The 27709-nt window shown below is 40.3% G+C and overlaps 1 protein-coding gene across 2 annotated transcripts in view; it reads left to right on the top strand.

Moving 5' to 3' along the window:
• The window catches only part of LOC309333204 (UDP-N-acetylglucosamine--peptide N-acetylglucosaminyltransferase 110 kDa subunit-like), a 110530-nt gene that overhangs the window by 20421 nt on the left and 62400 nt on the right, over positions 1-27709 (top strand). For both annotated transcript variants that reach the window (XM_081846608.1, XM_081846607.1), the window contains exons 4-6: positions 3119-3187; positions 7463-7579; positions 18039-18118. In XM_081846608.1, coding sequence (XP_081702734.1) covers positions 3119-3187; positions 7463-7579; positions 18039-18118 — 266 coding nt within the window. The remainder of the gene's footprint in view (positions 1-3118; positions 3188-7462; positions 7580-18038; positions 18119-27709) is intronic.

Here is a 27709-nt window from a genome sequence, read left to right as displayed (position 1 = left end):
GAAGGCAGAGTTCTCTCCGAAACCTAAGTCGTGGCTTTGAACCAGCGCGATTCCGAAAGCAATTCCGTTTTCAGATTTGAAAGCTTTGCAGCTGGCTCTTCATATTCCGAAATGTCCAAGTCTCCTCGGAAGTGGGACGCGGGTGGCACTGTGGTGCAAACCACTGAGCCTCTTGGGCTTGCCAGTCGGAAGGTCGGCGGTCCGAATCCCCGCTACAGGGCGAGCGCCTGTTGTTCGGTCCCAGCTCCTGCCGACCTAGCAGTTCGAAAGCATGTCCGAGTGCAAGGAGATAAATAGGCGCTGCTCTGGCGGGAAGGCAAACAGCGTTTCTGTGCACTGCTCCGGTTTTGCCAGAAGCAGCTTAGTCGTGCTGGCCACATGACCCTGGAAAAAACTGTGGACAAACGCCGGCTCCCTCGGCCAGTAAAGTGAGATGAGCGCCGCAACCCCAGAGTTGTTAGTGACTGGACTTTACTGTCGGGGTCCTCTACATTTATCTTTTAAGTCTCTTAGTTATTCTCGAGGCTGTAGTGGCACTGCAGTATTTTTGGTACTGTGCCTGTGTCTCAAGGCTTGGACTCCCCTCAGTAGTTTCCTAGTCTTTTTTTGAAGCTGGTTTGCTGATGCATAGAAGTACGGGATCGCTTTTGCTCTGACCATTTGAAAGACCGTTTTTAAACACTCTTAAACAAGTGCCCAGGTGATGGCTTACACTGCCCATCTATCATAATAAATAACAAGATGAAAAAAATCTTTTTAAATAATTCCTTTGGTACCTTAAAGATCAACTAAATATAAGCTTTCAAGGTATGAGCTTGCGTGTGTAATACACACTTCGTCAGATACTCAGTTTTTATTTATTTATTTCGACTATTAGATGAGTTACTGGTTGTAAGAGGGCCCTGTGCCCAGTTTGCACCGGAAGGGTGTCAAAAGCGGTCAGTTGAAGTCTCCCAAAATTGCAAAAGGGAGGTTGCCAGAATACATTTCCCTAATACGCGGTCATTTTCATTCACGACTCAGGCAACCCCTATTTGCCCTGAGGAAGAGTATTCTGCCTTAAAAGAGGCCATAGCATTTTCTTTCAGTGAACTGCAAGCTGTCAAATTAATCCCCTCTTTCCATAACCGTTCCCCATCTTCTAATTGTATATCAGGGATGGCCAACTCCCAAGAGACTGCAATCTACTTACAAAATAAAAAAGTGACAGTGATCTACCTCCGTTTTGGGGGGGTTCAGGTCAAAGCTCATACACTGAAAGCTTATATTTAGTTGATCTTTAAGGTGCCACTGGAGTTATTAAAAAAGATTTGTTCATCTTTCAACTTGTTATTTCTTATAACTATCACAGATCAACATGGCTATCCACCTGAAACTGCCCATCTATGCCACTCTCCTTTCATTGCTTGTGTCTCCCCCGTTGTTGGTACCAGTCCAGGAAGAGCAGAGAACATACAGCCACATATATTAATCTGGGGCAGCACTTTGGGGGGTCTTAAGTGGGGCTGACTTTGTCCCCATGTTGAATCTGCTGTGTTATTCTTGGTGGTGTTTTCAAGACCTGTCCGTTTCCGCAAGATTCTGATGTTTAAAGGAACCAAGCATACAAAGGATGAAAATAATGAGAGACTGTACAATCTCTATATACAGTGGTCCCTTGGTTCTCAAACTGAATCCGTTCCAAAACCAAAGTGTTCCAAAACCAAGGCTTTCCCATAGAAAGTGATGCAAAACAGATTAATCCATTCTAGACTTAAAACAGCCATTTAACATGAATTTTATTATCTAATGAGACCATTGATCTGTAAAATGAAAGCATTCATCAATGTTCTGTACTATAAAAGAAATAAGACAGTGCCATAGATGATAAAAAAAAATTCAAAAAATTTCCTGACCTTCACTGATGATAGTCATTGTTTGGATAGGGGGCTTTGATCCATTTCTGCAGTCATACAATCAGTCAACCATAAAACGCAAAATGAGGCACAGTCTGGAAAATGAAAAAGACACACAAACAAAAATGCAAAAAATAGCAAAAACAAAAGCACCAAATATCGCCTCAGAACACTGCAATCAGAAATGGAAGGCTTCAGTTATGATAGCGGGGGGGGGGGGGCTTAAATTAGCTGCTCAAGGATGCAAACAGGATGGGGAAAAACTTACTGTATTTTTTACTCTATTGGACGCACCTCAAAAACAAGGTGCGTTCAAGGTGTGTTCAAGAGCAGGCCTTGCCGCTGCCCCCCGAGCTTGTGGGGCTGGCGGTGGGGGGAAGCGCTGCTTTCCCCCACCGCCAGCCTTAAAGATCCCTGAAGCCTTTGGAGCGCAGCTGCACTCCAAAGGCTTGAGGCTTCGGGGACATCCTTTGTAGCCTCCACAGGGCGGCGGGGTGCCTTCACTTTGCGCAGCCCTCCCGAAGCTGGAACAGCAGCGCCCCGTCTCGCTGTTTTGGCTTCGAGGACAGCAGGCTGCTATCCGCAAGCCTTGGGAGCCCGGCGGGAACTCCCGCCGGGCTCCGCAAGCTTGCGGAGAGCTGCCCGAAGCCCGAGGTGCACAGCGCTGCGCTCCTCAGGCTTTGGGCTGCAGGCAGCTTTCCGCAAGCCTGCGGAGCCTGGTGGGAGTTCCCGCCGGGCTCCGCAGGCTTGCGGATAGCTTCCTGAAGCCTGGAACGCGAGAGGGTTGGTGCGCACCGACCCCTCTCACTCTCCAGGCTTCAGCGAAAGCCTGCATTCGCTCCATAGGACACACACACTTTCCCCCTTCATTTTCGGAGGGGAAAAAGTGTGTCCTATAGAGCGAAAAGTACGGTAATTACGATGGTGGGGGGGGGGGACACACACTTAAATTTGCTGCATACAGGTAAAATGGATGAAAAAAACCCTTAATTATGATGGGGGGACTAAAATTTGCTGCGCAACAGTAAAAACGGAAGCTCAGGAGTCCATTCGGCTTCTGAGGCAAAGTTAAAAAACCGGAACACCTCCTTCCACCTTTGCAGCGTTCGAGTTCTAAGTTGTTCAGGAAGTAAGATGCACGAGAACCAAGGCCCCACTGTATATAATCTTTCGATGTCACTATTGCCTCTTTTGGGGACTGACCCGATGCATTTAATTTCCAGGACTTGTACTGCGTGCGTAGTGACCTGGGGAATCTGCTCAAAGCCCTGGGTCGCTTGGAAGAAGCCAAGGTAGGTGTTCTGTAGAATGAGTTTTAAAACATCAGTCTTTTGAGAATGTGAACGCTTGCGCCAAGTCTTCGATGCTCCGGTGATCTGCAAGACTTCCAAGAAATGGCTGAGAAGCCGAAGGCCTTGAATTCCCCCAGCGTAGTTGTGGGGCCAGATCTGGCAAGCCCCCATTAATACTTGTTTTAAGACGTTGAGTCTTGCCGCAGAACGAGACTACCCACTATTGTGATGTGACTCAGGGGCGCCACCATTCTCTGATCTGGAAAGAAACATTCCTTCCAAACTGAGGCTTGCCTGCTGACTTAGTCCGCGGTTCCTGTGAGAAGCAGGCACTCTTCTAAAGTCCTTTGCGGCTTGTAAGTGGAGAAGAACCTTATCGAATGTTTCCTTCTGAATATGGCATTGAAAAAAAGATGATTCTTTAACCTTTTCCCGCCCCCGTCTCCATAGTGGAAGAAAGGCTGGCAAACAGTCCTGGTCCTGGTTTGCTTCTTTCGAACAATCTGTCTTTGTCCAAAGGGTTGAGTGACGTGGCTGGTTTGCTCGGGAGAGGAGCTGATCAAAGAAAAATGTGTGGCCGAGAGTGGGAAGGTGGCTTCTAGCAGTCCGGTTTGCAGCCGAGAATTCGAACCCCAAAACGGCTCTCCGCCAAGCAGGGGCTTTCAAATGGGACCCGAAATTGCCTTGTTACAAGCCACCTTACAAAGCTCTGCTGCTGGGGCACAGAGGAACGAGAAGGAGTGCCAGAGGTCCTTCCCTTCCAGCCCCACGCGCCTGCTTCTGAGTGGGGTGCGTCAACAGTGTAGCTTCCGACTGGTTGCCGTTCAGGGCGGGGGGTGGGTGGAGAGAGGAGAAAGCCTGCTTTTCGGGAGAATCCGCTCTCAGGTTCTGGGAACGGACAAATTCCAAGCACCGATTGGGTAGGCAGCCGCTCCGGCCAGCCCCCTTGCGTCGACTCTGAATGGGGTGGGGGCATCCAAACGCCTTCTCCAAAGCACCAGGCGGACAGCTAACTCGAATCGCACGCCACCGCGGCTTCTAGCGTGATTGGTCACCGGCCGAGACATCGCGCCTGCCTTAGGTTGCTGACTTCTTTGTTTCAGAGCTCTGGAGAGACACGCCTAGTTTGAAAGTGTTATTCCACTTTTTGCAAGAACTCCATTAAACCGGGGGGGGGGGGATACATCTACAGTGGTGCCCCGCAAGACGAATGCCTCGCAAGACGGAAAACCCACTAGACGAAAGGGTTTTCCGTTTTGGAGGCGCTTCGCAAAACAAATTTCCCTATGGGCTTGCTTCACAAGACGAAAATGTCTTGCGAGTTCCTGCAGGTTTTTTTCCCTTCCCCCCCTTTTTCTAAGCCGCTTATCAGCTGTTCCGCTAAGCTGATAAGCCGCTAAAAGCCGCTAATAGCGCTAATCCGCTAAGCCGTCAATGGGCTTGCTTTGCAAGACGAAAAAAACGCTAGACGAAGAGACGGATTAATTTCGTCTTGCGAGGCACCACTGTATATATATTCTGGACAAACGGCAATGTATTTCTTTGGCCATCAGTGCATTTGCAAGACCAAACCAGCACAATCTTTACCACCTGAATTGAAATACAATTGTTGCAGGAGTTTCGGAGCCTTTCTTCCAGTTTGCTGTTGCCCCCCATTAACCCCTTTACCTTCTGCATGCCCCCCCCCCGTTACAGACCAACCACCCTCCACCCCCCTGTGTTAAGACATACCCAGAGATTATGGATTGCTTTGTTGGAACTTTTTACTAATGATCTTGTTTTATTTTCTCTCTCGTTTTTGGTTTTCCAACACTGATATTACATTTAGAAGGTTTCAGGTGGGGGAAACCTTTTCCATGCGTAAGGAGAGGGAGCTCGAGGGCTGGATCTAAAGCAGAGACTCTCCTCTTCCTCCTCTTCTTCCAGGAAGGAACGCACCGAAAACTCACATGAGAGATATGGTAACGGGTTTGTAACTGCCACGACAAAAAACATTTGCTCCGTGCCTGAATATTCTGTCCTGTGGCTTTGGAAACTGCTTAAATATTTTCTGTATGAGCGAGTAACGTTAGAGAGCAATTGATACTCCTAGCCATGTTTCTTTCCGAGAAATAAACGTAAAAAAAGTACCTTAAGATTTAAGAGAGATAATTGGGAAAGGACTTAATTAAAGCATCTAACTCTTCCTGGTGGTTCATTTTTTTTATCCTTTTTTCCTTCTTTGTTTGGATTGCAGCGTTCTGCTCTGCCGATGACGCGCTGTGGTCCTGTGGTAGCGCAAAGGCGGCGCAGCGGAAACGCGCACTGCGTGTGATGGGGCCCTTGTGAATGGTGGACTAGATGATTCATCTCCACCCGGGCGGCTCCTCTAGGCCTCTTGACGAAATTGGGTTGCGATGCATCGAGGTTTCCGGCACAAATTTAAGACCCCCGCCCCCAGTTTTCATGCAGGCCTGTCCGGGAGATGAATCGGTCTGGTTGGCCTCTCACAGCACCCATGGGCGTTGCGGCAAAGCGCGGCGGTTGGCAGCGAGGGTGCGAGCGGCGTGCTGTTAGGGGGCGCTGGCGACTTCTCGCGCTCGCATTGCAGGGACCGGGACCTTTGTACAAAGCTGTCATTTGAGGTTGTGAAGGTAACATTCAGGTGTGCGTCCTGGACAGGTGAGTTCAGGCTCAGAGAGCCAAGTTTTTGTTCTTTGAAAAGAGAGAGAGAGACCTTGTCTTTCGTGCGGTACCCTGGATCTTCTAATTTAATTTCTACTTGCAGTGGTGCCTTGGTTCTCAAACTAAGTCCCTTCTGAAACCAAAGCATTCCGAAACCAAGGACGCCAGCAAGGCTGAACCTTTCTGTAAAAGGGGTACCACGGTTCTCAAACTGAATCTGTTCCGAAACCCAGACGTTCTTTCCCATGGAAAGGAATGCAAAACGGAGCCATCTGTTCCAGACTTTTAAAAACAACCCCTAAAACAGCCATTGAACACGGATTTTGCTATCTAACTAGACCATTGATCCATGAATTGAAAGCAATAATGTACTATATTATACAATAAATAAAACAGTATTGTAGATGATAAAAATTAAAATTAATTTTTTTCCTTACCTGCACTGATGATAGTCATTGTTTGGATGGGGGGGGGGGGCTTTTATCCCTTTCCACAGTCACACAATCCATCCATCCATCCATCAATCCATGCATCGGTAGTAAAGTCATTGTTTGGATGGGGGGCTTTGATCCCTTTCCGCAGTCAAACAATCAGTCCATCAGTATTTGAACTGGGTTCCACACAGTCACAAAAACAAAGTAATTGAAAAAGCCTCCAAAACAAAAGCACAAAATAAATTACAAAAACAAAAGCACCAAACTTAATCCATTCCAGAAGTCCGTGGCACTTCCGAAACGTTTGGAAAGCAATGTGTTTGAGTAGCAGGAATTTTATGATTCTCAAAAGGAAACCTGCCCTTGTCCATTAGGGCAGTTTATAAAAAACTGCTCCAAAGGTCTTATCTTACTACACTAGGGATTATATAGCTGTTTCTGAAATGTCATGCATATCAGTTAATATCTTGACCCTCCTCCACGAAAAGAGCTGTTTACTTGGCCGTTTTCCTATGTCATGAAGGCTGAAATTTCAATTCAGTGGAGCAGGGTCAAGATATTAACTGATATGCATGAAATTGCATTATATATAATCCCTAGTGTAGTAAGGTAAGACCTATGGAGCAGGCATTTTCAATAAAAAAGTTTTGTATTGTCCATATAAAGAGGATGCCAGCAAGGTTGAACCTTTCTGTAAAATAAGAATTTTAACGCTTTCTTCCGGGTTTTTGGTGTTTGAGAACCAAGGCACCATTGCAATTTTGACTTAACTGGACAATACTTGGGAGAGACAGGCCCACAGGTCATCTGAAGAGCTACTAGACCTCAGTCGGGATGCTATCCAAACTGCATCGCAATCCAAACGGTGGCGTATCGCAAGCCAGTTGCGAATCCGAAAGCAGCTTCCCTGGACTTGGCTGAGGAATTGCTCGCTAGGAAAGAATTGCTATATATTGAAGGATCAGCGTAACTGATAATGGTGGATTTGCACTTGGGTCCTGGTTTGCGCCAGCGCAGCTCCATCCGCCAGCAGGCTAGTTTTGGCGCGAGCGAGCCTCTACTGCAGGATCACTTTTGGCCGGTCAGAGGAGGGGGACTAATGGGAATTTTTTTCTTGCTTTTCTTTTGTGCAAATATCCCGTTCCCCCTGTACCTACTGCCCCTCGACTCTCCCAAGGCCTGCTACCTGAAAGCCATCGAGACCCAGCCCAACTTTGCAGTGGCGTGGAGTAACCTTGGCTGCGTGTTCAACGCGCAAGGGGAAATCTGGCTGGCGATTCATCATTTTGAGAAGGTAACTGTCCCCGGGGGTTCTGGGCTCTGTAGACATGGGAAGGCCTGGAAAAATAATAATAATTATAACGATGATGATGATAATCCACTATAAGCCCCATTAATTGGGCTAGTAGTGTTCTCTCTTTGAAATATATATTTTTTATTTTTTTCATTCATAACAATCCAATCTAAGCCACTTTAATTGGGCAAGTAGCATTCTCTTTTTAAATCATTTTTTATTAATTTTTTCATCAATAATCCAATCTAAGCCTCATTTGCTGCGGAGACTAATGGCGGTGAGCTCTGTGTTGTCTGCTTAAGGGATGACACGGTCCAGGCAATTAGAGCATTAGGGGTGACCGCCAGGGCTTGGCGCACTCCCGAAAAAACCCCCATGGTGGAGTGGGGGTCGTAGGGGTCCAGCAGAGCGCAATAATTCATCCCCCCCCCGAATCCCCCAGTTGTCGTTTTGCGCACGGGGGAAAAGGAGGAGGCTTGAGTCCACTCACGGCTCCAACGCACTCTTCTACTGAAGCCACATACCACCACAGAAGCAGCGGATTTTCCAATTAGAGGTAAAAGCCAAATAAAGCTTTAAAAAAGAAGAATTAGGATTAAATTGACTGATTTGGTAAAACGGAAGCCAAAAAGAAAGTCAGCTTCCAATTTCTGTGGACAGGCTCTGCAAGGGACTTTTTTGTGAATGGAAGACAGCGAGGCATTTACAGCCATGGAGATTTTGTAAGAGTTTGACTTGGACTTTTGAGACTGTTTCCTTCTTTTGGATATATTTTAGAAACAGTTGTGTCAAGTTACCCGGGGGGGGGGGGGAGGATACAAATTAACAGCTGGAGAGAACTTGACAGATTGATACCTTTGGCAGAGTAGGAAGCAAAAAGACAGGGGGGGGGGGAGGCTGTGGAAATACGAGCTTTAATCCCAGCCCTGGAACTTGGAGGCATTAAATTGGGGCTAAGCAGGAGAACTCTCTACCTTATTGAGGGAGAAATTCCTAAAGGAGGAAGGAGAACCTGGAATAGCTTTGGAATTAACATCAGTGCCTTTAGAAGACCAGGGGATTTAAGAAATACTACCTGTCAAAAAAGACTTGAACACTCCAGCATATATGGGACTTATATGTAAAGCCAAAAAGTTGGAAAAAATTGGATTACAAAATACTAAAGAACAGTTTACATGGACGTGGAATTGGACATGGACTTTTAGTTCGAAAGTACAGCCTGGATTTATAAAAAGTTGGACTATTATTTCCCACCATCTTCTGGAAAATGAAAGGACAGGACTGAAGAGAAGTATATGATTTTATATTAATTTTATATGTCGGCTGGATTGGGACTGGTCTTGTTTGTTTGATTGAGTTGATTTGACTTGGAACTGTTTTTTTCTTTCTGTTTTTTAAGGGCTTGGGTATAAGAACTACTTTCTGTATTTTATACAGTGAGATATTATTTTATATCCTTCCTTTGTCTGTTCTTGGGCTATTTTATGTTTTTTTGTCTGTTTTTGGTTTACTGTCTTGAGGGATTGCTAGGAGAGGGAAGGTTGCTTAAAGGGAAATAAAAATTTCATGGTTCAGTCTGGGAGTGGGAAAGTATTTACACTTCTGGGCTGAGCCAGGAAGCGCAGGTGTGGCCTTGAAGAGTTCAAAACAAGAGTGCCGAACTGTGGGAAAGACTGCTGGCCTAGATATGGTGGGTAAGCAACAGGCAGGAGCGGTTACTAGGAAATCTGCTATGGACAAAAGACGAGCAAGTGTGCAGGAAGAGACATTAGAAAAGTAGGGAAAGCAGAACATACTGATTTCCTTACACAACAGTTTATGGAATTCAAGAAAGAGATGGTTCAGTCAATGAAAAGTTTTACTCAACAAGTGCATATGGATATGGAGAAATCTAATAAATTGTTGACAGAACAAGTGCATAGGGATATGGAGAACTCCCAACAAGTTACTGACAGAACAATTTGGAAAATTAGGTGAAAAGGTCAATAATTTAGAAACCAAAGTGGATAAATTGGAAAAAAACTACTGAAGAGTTAGGGTGCTTGAAGGAGGAACAAAAAGCAGTCATGGGGACAGTGGGAGGACTACAAGAGAAGCAAAATGAGTCGGAAGATCAAATCCTCCTTTTACAGCTAAGAGAGAGAGAGACAGGACAGTAAGAATAAGAGGCCTACCAGAATCAGAGACAGAACAGAATTTAGATCCATATGTTACACAGACTATTGCAGAATGGAGAGCTGTTTCAGAGTAAAGACGAGAGAAAGTAGACTGAGAAAGCGGCCAGGAGATGTCCTATTAACACTAGTTTTTTTAAAAAAATGAAGGATGCAATCCTTCAAAAAAGTTTTGAGGACAGTCTGCTGGTTGCTGAACAGAAAGTTGACATTTTTCGGGAAATTCCACTGAAATTGAGACTTAGGAGGCATAAGTACTGGTTTTTAGCAACAGTATTGAAGAGGGTGGACATCAGGTATAAATGGGAATATCCAGAAGGGATTTCATTCACATTTATGAAAAAAAGATACAGGTTGACAACAGAATACCAGGCCAAAGAATTTTTTGAAAAACATAGGAGAGACTTAGACCCTGGACATGACACGAGAACAGTCCCAATAGCAGAACAAAGAGCTGCTTTGGAGCGGCTGTCGTTGGAATGAGCAACAGGTGGAAAAACAGATATTGTAACTGACTCTGATAATGGCCAATCTTAAAATATTGAGCTGGAATGTGAACAGTTTGAACTGCAAAGCTAAATGTAACAGGATTCAACTGTAATTTTAAAACAAAAGCTAGATATAATTTGTCTTCAAGAAACACACATTGCAAGAAAGCATAAAAGAGTTTTAATTAATAAAATATTAGGATTGGACTTTATCTTGGTGGATAAAGCAAAAAAGAGAGGAGTATTTTTTTACATTATTCCTGCATTAGAACCCAAATTGATTCAGAAGGATGAGAAAGGTAGGATTTTAATAGTACAAATAAAAATTCAGGGAGAGAAGGTGATCTTGGTGGCAATTTATGCCCCCAATGAGAAAAAAGCAGGTTTTTTAAAAACAAAAAATGGAAACTTGAATTTGCAGACCAAAAGATGATTTTAATGGGAGATTTACAGGTGAAACTCAGAAAATTAGAAACTCATGGAAAAGTTCATTTATTTCAGTAATTCAACTTAAAAGGTGAAACTAATATATGAGATAGACTCATGGCATGCAAGGCGAGATATGTCAAGCCTTTATTTGTTATAATTGTTATAATTGTGATGAAAACCCCAAATTAACAATCTCAGAAAATTAGAATATTAAATGAAATCAGCAAAACAAGGACTGCAAATAGAGCTATATTGGACCTCTGAGAAGTAGACGCATGCACATGTACTCAGTACTTGGTTTGGGCCCCTTTTGCATCAATTACTGCCTCAATGCGGCGTGGCATGGATGCTATCAGCCTGTGGCACTGCTGAGGTGTTATGGAAGACCAGGATGCTTCAATAGCAGCCTTCAGCTCTTCTGCATTGCTCAGTCTCATGTCTCTCATCTTTCTCTTGGCAATGCTCCATAGATTCTCTATGGGGTTCAGGTCAGGCGAGTTTGCTGGCCAATCAAGCACAGTAATCCCATGGGCATTGAACCAGGTTTTGGTACTTTTGGCAGTGTGGGCAGGTGCCAAAGTCCTGCTGGAAAATGAAGTCAGCATCCCCATGAAGCTCATCTGCGGAAGGAAGAATGAAGTGCTCCAAAATCTCCTGGTAGACGGCTGCGTTGACCCTGGACTTAATGAAGCACAGTGGACCAACACCAGCCGATGACATGGCTCCCCAAATCTCTTTTCTGATGAGAGCAGCTTTTGCATTTCATTTGGAAACCAAGGACCCAGAGTCTGGAGGAAGAATGGGGAGGCACACAATGCCAGATGCTTGAAGTCCAGTGTGAAGTTTCCAGTCTATGTTGATTATTAGATGATCAAAAATTTATGGAAAAAGTTAAAAACTGAGTGATTATTTTGAAATAAACATTCAGAGACAGACAAAATTGCAGATGATCTGGGACACAAGGCGGTAATGAGGGGACTGTTTATACAACAAAACTCATTTTTAAAAAATTGAAAGAAAAAAGGAAGAAAGAGGTTTTGGATGAAATTGTGGATAAGGAGAAACAATTGTCAAAGAAAGCAAATAAAGAGTCAGTTAAACAGGCAATTAGAACATTACAAACTCAATACACTATGATAGTTAATGAGGAAATTAGCTGGAAAATAAAAAGAATGAAACAAAAATATTTTGAGCATGCCAATAAATCAGGAAAACTGCTAGCGTGGCAGTTGAAGAAAAGTGAACAAAGAAACTCCATAAACAAAATTAACATAAATGGAAAGATCACAGATAAGATGAAGGAAATAAGAGCAGCATTTGTAAAATATTTCTCAGAATTGTAAAGGAAAGGGAAGGAATTTTTTTTTAAATTGAGGAATATATTAAAATTAGTAATCTGCCAAAAATAAAAGAGGAACAAATGGTGATCTTAAATACTCAAATAACAGTTCAAGAAGTGTTAGAGGCAATAAAGTGGACAAAAAATGGCAAATCTCCAGGTCCAGATGGATTAACAGCAAAGTATTATAAAAAAATAAGTGAACCATTGGTAAACCCATTGAAAGATGTCATGAATGAGATTTTAAATACAGGTGAAATTCCAGAAACATGGAAAGAAGCCTACATCACAGTAATTCCAAAACAAGATTCAGATTTGCTGGAAATTAAAAATTACAGGCCTATCTCATTGTTAAATAATGATTATAAATTATTTGCAAACGTTTTAGCTAATAGAATGAAAAAAAACATTAAATGAGTACATACATCAAGATCAGGCAGGATTCCATCCAGGTAGACAAATGAAAGAGAATATAAGAGAGGTTCTGAATGTAATAGAATACCTGGAGGTCAAAAATGAAAAGAAAGCAGCAATGATGTTTATAGATGCCGAAAAAGCCTTTAACAACGTTCTCTTGGAATTTCATGACAAATTACTTGAAGAAATTAATTGTGGAATTAAATTTTTAAAGGGAATACAAGCAATATATTCAGAACAAAAAGCTAAATTAATTGTAAATCAGGTGATAGCGGATGATTGTAAGATACATAAAGGAACTAGACAAGGATGTCCACTATCACCACTCTTGTTCATTATGGTCCTGGAAGTACAGTGGTACCTCGGGTTAAGAACTTAATTCGTTCTGGAGGTCTGTTCTTAACCTGAAACTGTTCTTAACCTGAAGCACCACTTTAGCTAAAGGGGCTCCTGCTGCCGCCGCGCTGCCACCATGCAATTTCTGTTCTCATCCTGAAGCAAAGTTCTTAACCCAAGGTACTATTTCTGGGTTAGCGGAGCCTGTAACCTGAAGCGTCTGTAACCCAAGGTACCACTGTACTTGCTAGAAGTATAAGAGCAGACAAAGAGATCACTGGGATAAAAACTGGGAAAAATGAGTTTAAATTGAAAGCATATGCTGATGATTTAGTGATTACAGTGGAAGACCCAAAAAACTCTCTCCCTAGAATCAGAAAAAATTCAAAAATTTGGGGAAGTGGCAGGATTTAAATTAAATAGAAATAAAACTAAGTTATTAGTAAAAAAATTGAAGGAAGAAGAGGAAAAAGAGTTGGAGCAAAGCATTGAGATAGAAGTCCATAAAAAAGTAAAATATTTAGGGATTTGGTTAACTGCAAAAAATATAAACATTTATAAAGATAATTATGAAAAAATTGGCTTGAGATAAAAAGAAATTTAGAAATATGGAGTAGAATGAACCTCTCCCTACTCGGAAAAATAGCAGCGGTAAAAATGAATGTTTTGCCAAAAATGCTCTTTGTTTTTCAGACGTTCCCAGTAATGGTAAAAGATGATTGCCTCGAAAGATGGCAGAAGGAAATTTCCAAGTTTATCTGGGGGTGCAAAAGGCCAAGGTTTAAACATAAGATACTTACAGATACAAAAGAAAGAGGTGGCTTTGCCCTCCCAGGCCTGAAATTGTATTATGAGGCTGCATGTTTGGTATGAATTAGGGACTGGTTTTGTTGCTCAAACTACTTGGCAAGAAAGGGAAGTGGCTTACATATAGTGATTTATTAAACGATCAAAAAGGAAAATGGAAGATAAAAGATCAGGGAGATAAAAGATCATTTTCAGAGCTGGTTACATTACAGGCAATTACATGATATATACAAAGAAGATAACAAGAAAGGATTTAGTTATACCACTTCTAGATTTCAAAAGGAAGTTATAGAAGGAAAAATAAAGTTGCTCAAGGGTGCATATAGTATTCTGTTAGAATGGGAAACAAAAGATTAGGAGGTAAAATCAGTCATGATCAAATGGGCACAAGATATAGGACATAATATACAATTTGAGGATTGGGAAAAACTGGAAAACAGATTTAAAATTTACAGACTGTTCTCTCTTGAAAGAAAACTATATGAAAATGATGTACAGATGGTATACAACATCAGTACAGATAGCAAAAATGTACAAAACCGGGTCAACCATATGTTGGAAATGCAAAGAAAAAGAAGGGACCTTTTATCATATGTGGTGGGAATGTAGAGAAATGATATATAATGAATTGAAGAAAATGTTCAAAATGACATTTTTTAAAAAACCAGAAGCATTTTTGTTAGGGATTGTAGGACAAGACCTGCCAAGGAAAACAAAGAATTTATTTATATATGCTACAACAGTGGCAAGAGAAATTTACTGACATACAAAATGCGAGATGAGGACAACTGTGACTTCAAAGAAGACTGGGAACTTTTTACAAATTACTAAAAAAGCAAAACACCAAAATGAATTGGACTCCCTGACAGGTTTTGAATAAACATACACAAATTTATTGATTGTTAACATAGTAAATAGATAATATAAAGATTTATACAATTTTACAGTATGCAGATAACAATACATGTTGAGAAATCGGAGAGAGGAGCTGAGGGAAGTCTCAGGGGGAGGGAGGTGGGGGGAGAGTGAATATGATATGTTTTGATACTGTGTTATGTTGAAGTTGTTAATAATTTTTTTTAAAGCCCCATTAATTGGGCAAGTAGCATTCTCTTTTTAAATATTTTAAAATTCTTTTTTTCATTAATAATCCAATATAAGCCACATTAATTGGGCAAGTAGCATTCTTTCATCTTCTTATTTTAAATAATTTTTTATTAATTTTTTCATTCATAACAATCCAATCTAAGCCCCATTGGGTTGGTAGCATTCTCTCTGCCGTCGTTGCATACATAAAAAGTCTTTTCTCTTAGAAACTCTTTGCCTATTATACCTAGTAAGAAGGCTTCTGGCTTTTTGACAAATGTATTTTTAAACAATTTCTTTAACTCATCATATATCATTTCCCAGAAAGCCTTGACCAATATACATGTCCACAATATAAGGAATAATAATAATAATAATAATAATAATAATAATAATAATAATAATTTATTATGTATACCCTGTCCATCTGGCTGGGTTTCGCCAGCCACTCTGGGCGGCTTCCAACAAAAGATGAAAAACATATTAAAACATCAGTCATTCAAAACTTCCCTAAACATCAGACTGGGAGAAATTCAAGATGTATCTACAAAAACATTGTAATTTGGTTGAATGTTAAGAAGGATGCTAGATTATAAAAAATTGGCCACCACTAAACTAGATTTAAATTTGATGATAAGTGAGACTAAAGAAAATATAAAATTTTTTGGAAGAAGTGCTAGATTATATTTGAATGAGTGGACATGAGATTGTAAACAAGTTGATAATTTGTTTGGAAAAAATTTTTAACGATGTAAATGGGAGCGGGAGACGTGAGGGAGTCCAAAGAAGTGATGAAATTGTTGTGATAGAAGTAAGATCGTTTATTATTTGTGCATTTATATTTAAAAACTTTAATAAATATTTATAAAAAAACAAAAACAAAACTTCCCTAAACAGGGAAAATTGAAGAAGAAGAAAACAGTCCCCCCCCCCGTTTCCCCCCGGGAAATTTGAAAAAAAACCACATGTGCATGGAATATTCAATCTATATCAAACTGTTCTTTTCCAATTTTTTCCCCAGAAAAAAAGCGGCTTTGGAAAAATAGGGGAGGAAACTGGGTTTTTTGCCCAATTTTTCCGGGTTTTTTCCCCAGGCCTTCCCATCTCTAGTTTTGTGGTGTATCTATGTCAAAAACACTTCCGAGTTTGTGACGGTCATCGTACTGCTTACCAAGTCACATAATAACAGCTGCATATTAGTATATCACTGTTTCGTTTAGTGGTGCATTTGAAAACACAAGATGTTACAGGGCTGATTGTAATAAAATGGTCAAAATTGCATGCATTTCATATATATATATATATATATATATATATATATTTGCTTTCGTAGATTTTCACGGGTACAGGAATGCAGGTTTTGGTGTCCTCGGGTGTCTTCCCGTGTAAAAGTTGGGGTGTCTAGGCGACGTTTCGACGAGGTCTCACTCGTCATCTTCAGGCTGGTGCTTTCGGCTTCTTGTTACTGGAACAGAGCAGGATCTCAGTGTTTGAGTTCCTATAAATACTGTAGAGGGGGTGTGGTGTATAGCCTCCAATGTTCTGGGCAGAGAGGAAGTTCCCAGGCTAGTGTGCCTTTTCTTCTTTTGTTCCTTAATTACTTGAGAGATATCTTGAGTGATTTCTTGAGTGATATCCTGAGTACCACTTAGGTGGGTCATTAGGTGTGGATTAGTTGTTAAAGTCTTTGTGTCTTGACCTCTTGAACTTTGTGAAGAGTTTTCCTGAGAAGATGGCTGTACTGTACTTAGTTGTGCTCTGGCTTGGCTTCGTGTATAGGGGCGAGCTGTGGTTTTGTGGCTTGTGTCAGCCAGATCTGTGTAGGGATTGCAGGGGGGTGCAGCATCCGGAGGTGCCACCATGGATTGGCTACTGGATGGTGTCTGTAATTCATCTGTGGAGAGGGTCTGGGTTTGGGTAACCCAGAGCACAACTGGGTTTGGGTAACCCAGAGCACAACCAAGCCAGAGCACAACTAAGTACAGTACAGCCATCTTCTCAGGAAAACTCTTCACAAAGTTCAAGAGGTCAAGACACAAAGACTTTAACAACTAATCCACACCTAATGACCCACCTAAGTGGTACTCAGGATATCACTCAAGAAATCACTCAAGATATCTCTCAAGTAATTAAGGAACAAAAGAAGAAAAGGCACACTAGCCTGGGAACTTCCTCTCTGCCCAGAACATTGGAGGCTATACACCACACCCCCTCTACAGTATTTATAGGAACTCAAACACTGAGATCCTGCTCTGTTCCAGTAACAAGAAGCCGAAAGCACCAGCCTGAAGATGACGAGTGAGACCTCGTCGAAACGTCGCCTAGACACCCCAACTTTTACACGGGAAGACACCCGAGGACACCAAAACCTGCATATATATATATATATATATATATATATATATATATATATATATATATTTCACAAGAAACCAAATCATTACATTAAAGTTTGTTTTTTTTTAAATTGTCTATACAATTAATGTTAATCCCACATTATGGGATTATTTTACTTCCCTACCCTTCCTCCCCTGATTCCTTTGAATTATCTTCATTCATGCATGTCAATTTAATCTTCATGTCTAATTACCTCCAAATTTAATCATTGCCTATAATATTACAGCTGCTTTTTTAAAAAATCCTGCTAATGTATTAACTTGTGTACACTGCTTTTGTTAATATGCAATAAACATTTCCCATTTTTTTTTTATTAAAAGTGGAGGCATTTCTTCTACTGCAATGGGCCTCCAGCGTCTTGTTGGTACCATTAGTGATTTCTCATACAGTTGATATTCCCTGCATAGATAGATTAGATAGATGATAGGTAGGTAGGTAGATTAGGTAGATAGATTAGATAGGGTAGGTAGGTAGATTAGATAGGTAGGTACATGGATAGATTAGGTAGATAGGTAGATAAATTAGATTAGATAGGTAGATTGGATAGATAGGGTAGGTAGGTAGGTAGATTCAGGCACGGCCAAACTCAGCCCTCCAGATGTTTTGGGACTACAATTCCCATCATCCCTGACCACTAGGGATCAGGGATGTTAGCTAGGGATGATGGGATTTGTAGTCTCCAAACAGCTGGAGGGCCAGGTTTGGCCATGCCTGGATTAGATGGTAGGTAGGTAGATAAGGTAGGTAGGTAGGGTAGGTAGAGTAGATAGGTAGATAGATTAGGTAGCTAGGTAGGTAAATAGGAAGGTAGGTAGATAGGTCAGTAGGTTTAATGGTAGGTAGATTAGGTAGGTAGGTAGATATATAGATTAGGTAGGTAGGTAGATTAGGTAAATTAATGTAGGTAGGTAGGATTGACCCACTTATTTAAAAGTAACCATGCTGTTACATTAGTAACAAAAATCAATTGTCTTAAATATTCTCAGGCGGTGACCCTGGATCCCAACTTCCTGGATGCTTACATTAATCTGGGGAACGTCTTGAAGGAGGCGCGTATATTTGACAGGTAAGCAAATAGGCGTATAGCTTATATTCTCTCTTTTTTTATATAAATGGTTTTTATTGGTTTTACGTATAATCACATTACGTATTATATTCTCAATTTAGTGGTTGCACCCATACCCAAACTAACTCCCATTGCCAGTGGGGATATGTGTTCAATCCCTTGTTGCCTTAGAGGGTGGATTTGATTTAAATCAAATTGATTTAACTTACAATTTAAATCCCTAATCCGTAAGACTTGTTTAAATCCTCTTTTTACAGAAAGGTTCAACCTTGCTGGCATCCTCTTAATATGGACAAGCAGAGGAAGGTTTCCTTTTTGGTTCTACTCTTAGAAATACATAGACAGATAATGATGAAATGATGGTGAGGTTTAATAAGTGAACAGTTTCTGTTTGGACAACTTTTCTGCTGCACTTGATTGGAAGTCATTTCCTTCATAACAATTTGAACAATTTAACATCTTTCTTGGGGAATTCTAAATCTGTTATTCCAAGGAGAAAGGCCTCTGGCTTCTTAATAAATGTATATTTCAACATTTTTTTCAGTTCATTATAAATCTTCTCCAAGAAGTCTTTCACCTTGGGACAAGTCCACCACATATGGAAAAAAGTACCTTCTTTTTTCTTTACATTTCCAACAAAGGTTATCACTTTTGTGATAAATCTTTGCTAGTTTTACAGGGGTCAAGTACCATCTATACATCATCTTCATAATGTTTTCCTTTAACATCATACATGCAGTGAACTTGACCCCTTTCCTCCATAGCTTCTCCCAATCCTCCATCATTATGTTATGTCCCACATCCCTTGCCCAATCAATCATAACCGATTTAACTTGTTCATCCTTTGTGTGCCACTCCAACAACAAACTGTACATTTTAGACATATTCTTATCATTAGTATCTAACAACTCCGTTTCCAATTTGGTTTTTTCTGTTGCAAAACCATTTCTCTTATCCATCTTATATAATTCGTTAATTTGATAATATTGTAACCAATTCACTTTATCTTTCATTTGTTCAAATGGCTTTAATTTAAAACCTTCCTGATTCTCTAACAACAAATCTGAATACCTCAACCATTTGTTTTCCATATTTAACTTTTTGAGGGCCTGTGCTTCCATTGGTGAAATCCATTTTGGTGTTTTTCTTACTAAGAGATCTTTGTATCTAGTCCACACATTGTATAATGCCTTTCTAATTACATGATTCTTAAAACCACTGTGGGCCTTTACCTTGTCATACCATAGATATGCATGCCATCCAAAACGATTATCCAATCCCTCCAAGTCTAGCGCATCATCATTCTCTAATTGAATCCAATCCTTGGACTTCCGGAGGCGGCGCGAAGGGTAATGGCTGCCCTTTCCTAACCGGGAAGGGAGCTCCGTCCGAGAAAGGGTCGTCCGCTACGGCGAAAGCGGAGACCCACAACGGAAACCCGCAGGTGGCAGAAGCCTGCGGTCCTGGGACCCGGCGGGCGCCAGTAGCGGCCCCCAAAACGTTGAAGGAACCCCGTAAGGGGCTCCGGATCGCGGAGGAGGCTGCGGCGCTGAGGGTCGTTCCGCAATCGGCGGAGTGAAGCCGCGTAGCTGTTGCCAGTGAGCGCTGACCTTTCTTCCTGAAATTCTTGCTTTGAAAACAACAACCCGTGAGTAAATAATTGACTGTATGCAATTTGGAACCTTAAAGCATTAAATTTGGCTGAAAGCGGAGTGACGAAAAACAGGAAGTCCGTCTTCCGCTCCTGTTGAACTTGAACGCAAAGAGCTGGAGGAGTGGAGGCAAAGAGAGACTTTTTAAACTATTTGATCTGAGCACCCATTGAACTTTATCTTAAGTGGAATAACAATTTCATGCACTGGACTTTATGAATTTTAGCTGCATGGGGATATCTTTCTTCTTTTGGAGCTACATTTTAACTAAAAACCCCAGGTGCTGGAGCTGCCTGAGAAATTGAGCTGTCAGTTTGCAGTTTGCAGTTTGGATACTTTGAATCTGAACTTTGAAACAATCTGAGAGAGTCTGAACTTGCTACTTTGAGGCATTTGGACTACTAGTTTGCACCATCAGAAACACTGTTGCTGTATTAAACCCTAACTCTGCTGGAAAATTTTTTATTGAAGGTTCTTGGACTTAGAAATCTGACTTTATTTTAACTGAAATTGATCTCTTCCTTGAAATATTTTAAACTCCCCCTAGAGGACTTGGGATTTATAGCAGTGACTTCTATTTTACTTTCCTTTTCCCGGCCCTCTGTTGACTGTTACCATCTGGGCCGCTGCTTTCTCATGGGAACAACTCAGCTTGACCTTGACTTTTAGATAACTTTGGAATGAGTGGTGCAAGAAGGAGAGGAAGAACTAAACAAACAACTTTGACAACTTTAACCGCAGCCTCACAGGCACGTAGATCATCTGTGCCTACTTTGCCTTCTGAGGAGGTAGCTGCCTCTCTGCCACGGGCAGGGGAGGGAGAAACTGAGGAATTACAATTTGAAGATATGGCCTCAGGGGCAAGCACTGCTATTTTAGAGAAAATTTTTGAAAAATTAGAATCTCTGGACAAGAAAGTAGAATCTTTGGACAAGAAGGCCGATGAGCAAACATATAAAATTGACCAGAACACTCAATGTTTAAATAAACTATCTGGACAAGTTGCACAGAATACTCAAGCAATTGGAGAATTGAAGGAGGCTGCAGGGGAAAATCGGAAATTGGCTGAAGATACCAGCCAAAAACTTGAAAATTTAGAACAAGAGGTAAGACCACTCTGCAAACAAGTAGGTGAACACCAGACCTATCTATCTATGATTGAACTGCGGAACCGGGAGAGCAATTTAAGGATAAGAGCAATACCAGAAGTGGAAGAAGGCAACCTAGCTGAGTTTTTGACCAAAGAATTCTCCAAATTTTGGAGTCTAGAGGAAAAGGATTTTAAAATTGTTTCAGCTTTTAGGCTCGGAAGACTTATAAAGAAAGAGAAGCCCAGAGACTGCTTGATAACATTGAGGTCAAAGGAGGAAAGGGACAGGATTCTGGGCCTACACTACGGAAAGTCACTGGACATTTTGGACAAAAGAATTGAGATCTACAAGGATATCCCTAAACAACTGTTAGATCTTAGATCTAACTATTTGGAGTTGACAAGATTACTAAGGAAGAATTCAATCATCTTTAGGTGGGAATTTCCTCAAGGACTATCTTTTACCTTTAGAGGGAAGAAGATCAAAATCAGAACATTGGAAGATAGAGATAAATTTCTGAACGTATACGGAGAGGACCTTCACAAAGGAATTGACCAACTTCCAGGGCCTGAAACACCAGAGGTAACTGCACCCTTGGACCCTGAAGATCCTTTGAACAAGGTACCACCCCTTGAAAAATAACCAGATTTATTCAGGATGTCTCTGCAACTTTTGAGTTGGAATATTAATGGCTGTAACATCCCGGAAAAAAGGAGGAAAATTTTTCATATATTAAAAAAAGAACAACTGGACATTATCTGCTTACAAGAAACACATGTGACTAGGCTCCATAGAAAGGTGTTAATAAACAAAAGACTTGGCCAAGAATTTATATCTTCGGACAGAGTAAAGAAGCGAGGAGTGGTGATATATGCAAAAGAGAGCCTGTCACCTAAATTTCTATTTAAAGATGAACATGGAAGAATATTAGCAATTGAGATACAACATCAAGGAGAAAAGATCCTGATATTAGGAATTTATGCACCAAATGACGGGAAATCGGAATTTTATAAGAAGTTGCATGAGATTATGCTGGACTATCTGGCCTACAACAACATCATTATGATGGGAGATATGAATGGGGTCGTATCGACTAACATGGATAAGTCACAAAATCAAAATGTTACAAAAGACGGCAGACTACCAAAGACCTTTTTTGAAATGACTGACAATATGGACTGGATTGACATTTGGAGAATTAAGAACCCCCTGGGAAGAGAGGGAACATTCTTCTCTGAAGCCCAGCTGACTTGGACAAGAATCGACCAAATATGGATAACTAGAGGTCTGGCACCCAAGGTTAGAAAAGTGGAAATCTGCCCAAAGACCTGCTCCGACCATAACGCGCTGAAGATGGATATGACACTCTTGCCAACCGGCTCCTTTAGATGGAAGATGAATGATAGCTTGTTTAGAGACCAGGAGATTATTAAGAAGGCCCAAAAAACTCTGAAGGATTATTTTGAAATAAATATGAACACTATGGTGGAAAAAAGAACTATCTGGGACGCAAGCAAAGCTGTGATGAGGGGGTTCTTGATACAACAGAACGCCGTAAAGAAAAGGACACAAAATGAAAGGAAAGATAAGATCTTGCAGAAAATTAAAGAATTGGAGAAGAAATTAAGATCAAACCCGAAGTCACAGCCGATTCTGAGAGAAATTAAACTATACCAAGCACAATATTCCAAATTGATAAACCAAGAAATAGAATGGAAGATTAAATTAATGAAACAAAAAACTTTTGAATCGGCGAATAAATGTGGGAAACTGCTTGCTTGGCAGTTGAAGAAGAGACAGAAATTAAATACAGTTACAAACCTAGAAATTGAAGGAAGAAACATTCAGAACCCCATGGAAATTAGAAAGTGCTTCCAGAGATACTTCAAAAAATTATACACTCAAGGGCCGCAAGATGAGGTTGAGATTAAACAATTTTTGGAAAGAAATGGACTAACAAAGTTGTCACAAAAAAACAGAGTAATCCTGAATAACAAAATAACACAACAAGAGATTGAACAAGCTATTCAGAACATGCAACTGGGCAAATCTTCAGGGCCAGATGGCTTGACCTCCAAGTATTATAAGACATTAAAAGATTATTTGATCCAACCAATGATGGAGGTCTGCAATGAAATTATGGAAGGGAAGAAGGCGCCGGAATCGTGGAAGGAAGCTTTTATCACATTGATACCAAAATCTGAAACTGAAAAGACACAACTCAAAAACTATCGTCCCATTTCCCTTCTGAATGTGGATTACAAAATATTTGCAGACATTTTGGCAAGTAGACTTAAAAGAGTTCTAAATGAAGTAATTCATAAAGACCAGGCAGGCTTTCTCCCAGGTAGACATATGTTTGCTAACACTAGGAACATTATTGACATTTTGGAACTTTTGCAAACAGACATAAATACAAAAGCAGTGTTAATTTTTATAGATGCGGAGAAGGCCTTTGATAATATTTCTTGGAAATTCATGAAGGGAAATTTGAAAGAAATGGGAGTGGGACGGGGGTTTGAGAATGGGATTGATGCAATATATTCAGAACAAAAGGCCAAACTGACAGTTAACAATGTGGTTACAGAAGAGTTCAAAATTGAAAAAGGAACACGACAAGGCTGCCCGATTTCCCTTTTGTTATTTATCTCGGTTCTGGAGGTGCTCTTGAATATGATTAGAGGGGACCGGTTGGTGGAAGGGATTCAGGTCGGAGCGAAACAATACAAACTTAAAGCTTTTGCAGATGACCTAGTTTTGACCCTGCAGGAGCCAGAATCTAGTACGAAAAGAGTATTACAATTGATACAGGACTTTGGTCGGGTGGCGGGATTTAAATTAAACAAACAGAAAACCAAAGTGTTGGGAAAAAACTTGACAGACATAGAGTCAGAACGGTTTCAGAGAGAAACAGAATTAACTATGGTTAAAAAGGTAAAGTACCTAGGGGTAAACATAACAGCAAAAAACCTGAGTCTATTCAAGGATAACTATGAAAAATGTTGGTCTGAAATTAAGAGAGACTTGGATAGTTGGACAAAATTGAAGCTTTCTTTGTTAGGCCGAATTGCTGCTATTAAGATGAATGTATTGCCAAAAATGCTGTTTTTGTTTCAAACATTACAGATTGTGGACAAAACGGAGTGCTTCCGGAAGTGGCAGAAAGATATATCTAGATTTGTCTGGCAGGGCAAAAAGCCCAGAATTAAGTTTAAGATATTAACAGATGCGAAAGAAAGAGGGGGCTTTGCCCTGCCAGACTTAAAGTTGTACTATGAAGCCGCAGCTTTTTGCTGGCTAAAAGACTGGCTACTTCTCGAAGACACTGACGTGTTGGATCTGGAAGGTTTTAACAATGCTTTTGGTTGGCATGCATATTTATGGTATGACAAAGTTAAGATCAATAAGGCCTTTAAGAACCATATTGTCAGGAAAGCAGTGTTTAATGTCTGGACAAAATATAAAGACTTATTGGAAAATAAAACTCCAAGGTGGCTTTCACCTCTGGAGGCTAAGGCCCGAAAAAGACCCAATATGGAGGCCAAATGGCCAAAATATTGGGAAATATTAGAAAAAGATGGAGACAATTGGAAATTGCAGAGTTTGGAGAAAATGAAGGATAAGGTGCGAGACTGGTTACATTATGCTCAGATTAAAGAAGTTTTTAAAAATGACAAAAAGTTAGGGTTCCAGGTGGAGAAATCGAAGTTAGAAACAGAATTGTTAGAACCAAAGACTAAGGTACTATCCAGAATGTATAACTTGCTGTTAAAATGGAATACACAAGACGAAATGGTTAAATCGGCTATGATAAAATGGGCACAGGACATTGGGCATAACATTATGTTTGAGGACTGGGAAAGGTTGTGGACCACTGGGCTGAACTTCACCGCATGTAATGCTCTGAAGGAAAATGTAATGAAAATGATATATAGATGGTACATGACCCCAGTTAAACTTGCCAAAATATACCATTCGTCTGATAATAAATGTTGGAAATGTAGAGAAAATGAAGGAACATTCTTTCACCTCTGGTGGACATGCCCTAAGGTGAAGGTCTTCTGGGAAATGATATATAATGAGCTGAAAAAGGTATTTAAGTATACCTTCACTAAGAAACCAGAGGCCTTCCTTCTGGGTATTGTCGGCCAGAAGGTGCTAAAGAAGGACCGAACATTCTTTATGTATGCAACAACGGCAGCAAGGATACTCATCGCAAAAAACTGGAAAACTCAAGATCTACCCACACTGGAAGAGTGGCAGATGCAGCTGATGGACTATATGCAACTGGCCGAGATGACTGGCAGAATCCGTGACCTGGGAGAAGAGAAGATGGAGGAAGACTGGGAGAAATTCAAGATGTATCTACAAAAACATTGTAATTTGGTTGAATGTTAAGAAGGATGCTAGATTATAAAAAATTGGCCACCACTAAATTAGATTTAAATTTGATGATAAGTGAGACTAAAAGAAAATATAAAATTTTTTTAGAAGAAGTGCTAGATTATATTTGAATGAGTGGACATGAGATTGTAAACAAGTTGATAATTTGTTTGGAAAAAACTTTTAACGATGTAAATGGGAGCGGGAGACGCGAGGGAGTCCAAAGAAGTGATGAAATTATGTTCGTGACAGAAGTAAGATTGTTTATTGTTTGTGCATTTATATTTAAAAACTTTAATAAATATTTATATATATAAAAAAAAACAAAATAGATCTGATGTAAAAAATTATACACCAATCTCATTACTTAATGTGGACTATAAAATCTTCGCAAACATTTTGGCCGATAGATTAAAAAAGGTTCTATCAAATTATATACATAAGGACCAGGCCGGATTTCTGCCTGGGAGACATATGAAAGGTAACATTAGAAATATAATTGATATAATAGAAAGGTTGGAAGCGAAAAGAAATTGTAAAGCAATGTTAATGTTTATTGATGCTGAAAAGGCCTTTGATAATGTTTCTTGGTTATTTATGATGAAAAACCTAGAAAGAATTGAGGTTGGCCAGGAATTTTTAAATGGTATCATTGCAATCTATTTTGAACAAAAAGCAAAAATCATAGTTAATAATGTGGTCTCAGAGGAAATCAGAATTGAGAAAGGAACCAGGCAAGGGTGCCCGCTTTCCCCTCTGCTATTTATTTCTGTTCTGGAAGTTTTGCTAAACATGTTGAGGAAAGAGGAGGTGGTTAAAGGCATTGTAGTGGGATCCAAGCAATATAAATTAAAAGCCTTTGCTGATGACTTGGTTTTAACTTTACAAGATCCAGAAACCAGTGCAGTAAAAGCACTGGAGCTGATTCAAGAGTTTGGGCAGGTAGCAGGATTTAAATTAAACAAGAGCAAAACCAAAGTTTTAGAAAAAAAACTTAGATAATAAGGAAAGAAAAAACCTTTTTGAAAGGACAGGCCTTGTTTCTGTGAAAAAAGTTAAATATTTGGGTGTGAACTTATCGGTAAAGAATTTGAATCTTTATAAAGATAACTATGAAAAATTATGGAATGAAATCAAGAGAGATCTTGAGATATGGTCAAACCTAAAACTTTCATTGATGGGCTGAATTTCGGTGGTTAAGATGAATGTATTACCGAAGATGCTGTTTTTATTTCAAGTTTTACCAATCATTGATAATGTTAATTATCTGGCAGGGGGAAAAACCTATAATTAAATATTAATTACTTACAGATATAAAAGAGGGGGCTTTTCCCTACCAGATTTGAAGATACACTTTGAAGCTGCCGCATTCTGCTGGATCAAGGATTGGATTCATTTTTTTTTTTTTATAAATATTTATTAAGGTTTTTAAATATAAATGCACACATAATAAACAATCTTACTTCTTTCACAACAATTTCATCACTTCTTTGGGCTCCCTCACGTCTCCCGCTCCCATTTACATCGTTAAAAAAAAATTTTTCCAAACAAATTATCAACTTGTTTACAATCTCATGTCCACTCACACATATAATCTAGTGCTTCTTCCAAAAAGTTTTATATTTTCTTTAGTCTCACTTATCATCAAATTTAAATCTAGTTTAGTGGTGACCAGTTTTTTATAATCTACACTACGGAAAGTCACTGGACATTTTGGACAAAAGAATTGAGATTTACAAGGATATTCCTAAACAACTGTTGGATCTTAGATCTAACTACACATTGTATAATGCCTTCGGATTTGATCTTAATTTCTTCTCCAATTCTTTAATTTTCTGCAGGATCTTATCTTTCCTTTCATTTTGTATCCTTTTCTTTGCGGCGTTCTGTTGTATCAAGAACCCCCTCATCACAGCTTTGCTTGCGTCCCAGATAATTCTTTTTTCCACCGTAGTGTTCATATTTATCTTGAAGTAATCCTTCAGAGTTTTTTGGGCCTTCTTAATAATCTCCTGATCTCTAAACAAATTGTCATTCATCTTCCATCTAAAGGAGCTGGTTGGCAAAAGTGTCATATCCATCTTCAGCGCATTATGGTCGGAGCAGGTCTTTGGGCAGATTTCCACTTTTCTAACCTTGGGTGCCAGACCTCTAGTTATCCATATTTGGTCGATTCTTGTCCAAGTCAGCTGGGCTTCAGAGAAGAATGTTCCCTCTCTTCCCAGGGGGTTCTTAGTTCTCCAAATGTCAATCCAGTCCATATTGTCTGTCATTTCAAAAAAGGTCTTTGGTAGTCTGCCGTCTTTTGTAACATTTTGGTTTTGTGACTTATCCATGTTAGTCGATACGACCCCATTCATGTCTCCCATCATAATGATGTTGTTGTAAGTCCAGATAGTCCAGCATAATCTCATGCAACTTCTTATAAAATTCCGATTTCCCGTCATTTGGTGCATAAATTCCTA

This window comes from Podarcis erhardii, assembly GCF_964252035.2.
Source record: "Podarcis erhardii genome assembly, chromosome: W".
Taxonomy (NCBI): Eukaryota; Metazoa; Chordata; class Lepidosauria; order Squamata; family Lacertidae; genus Podarcis; species Podarcis erhardii.
This window is presented reverse-complemented; position numbering and strand designations above follow the sequence as displayed.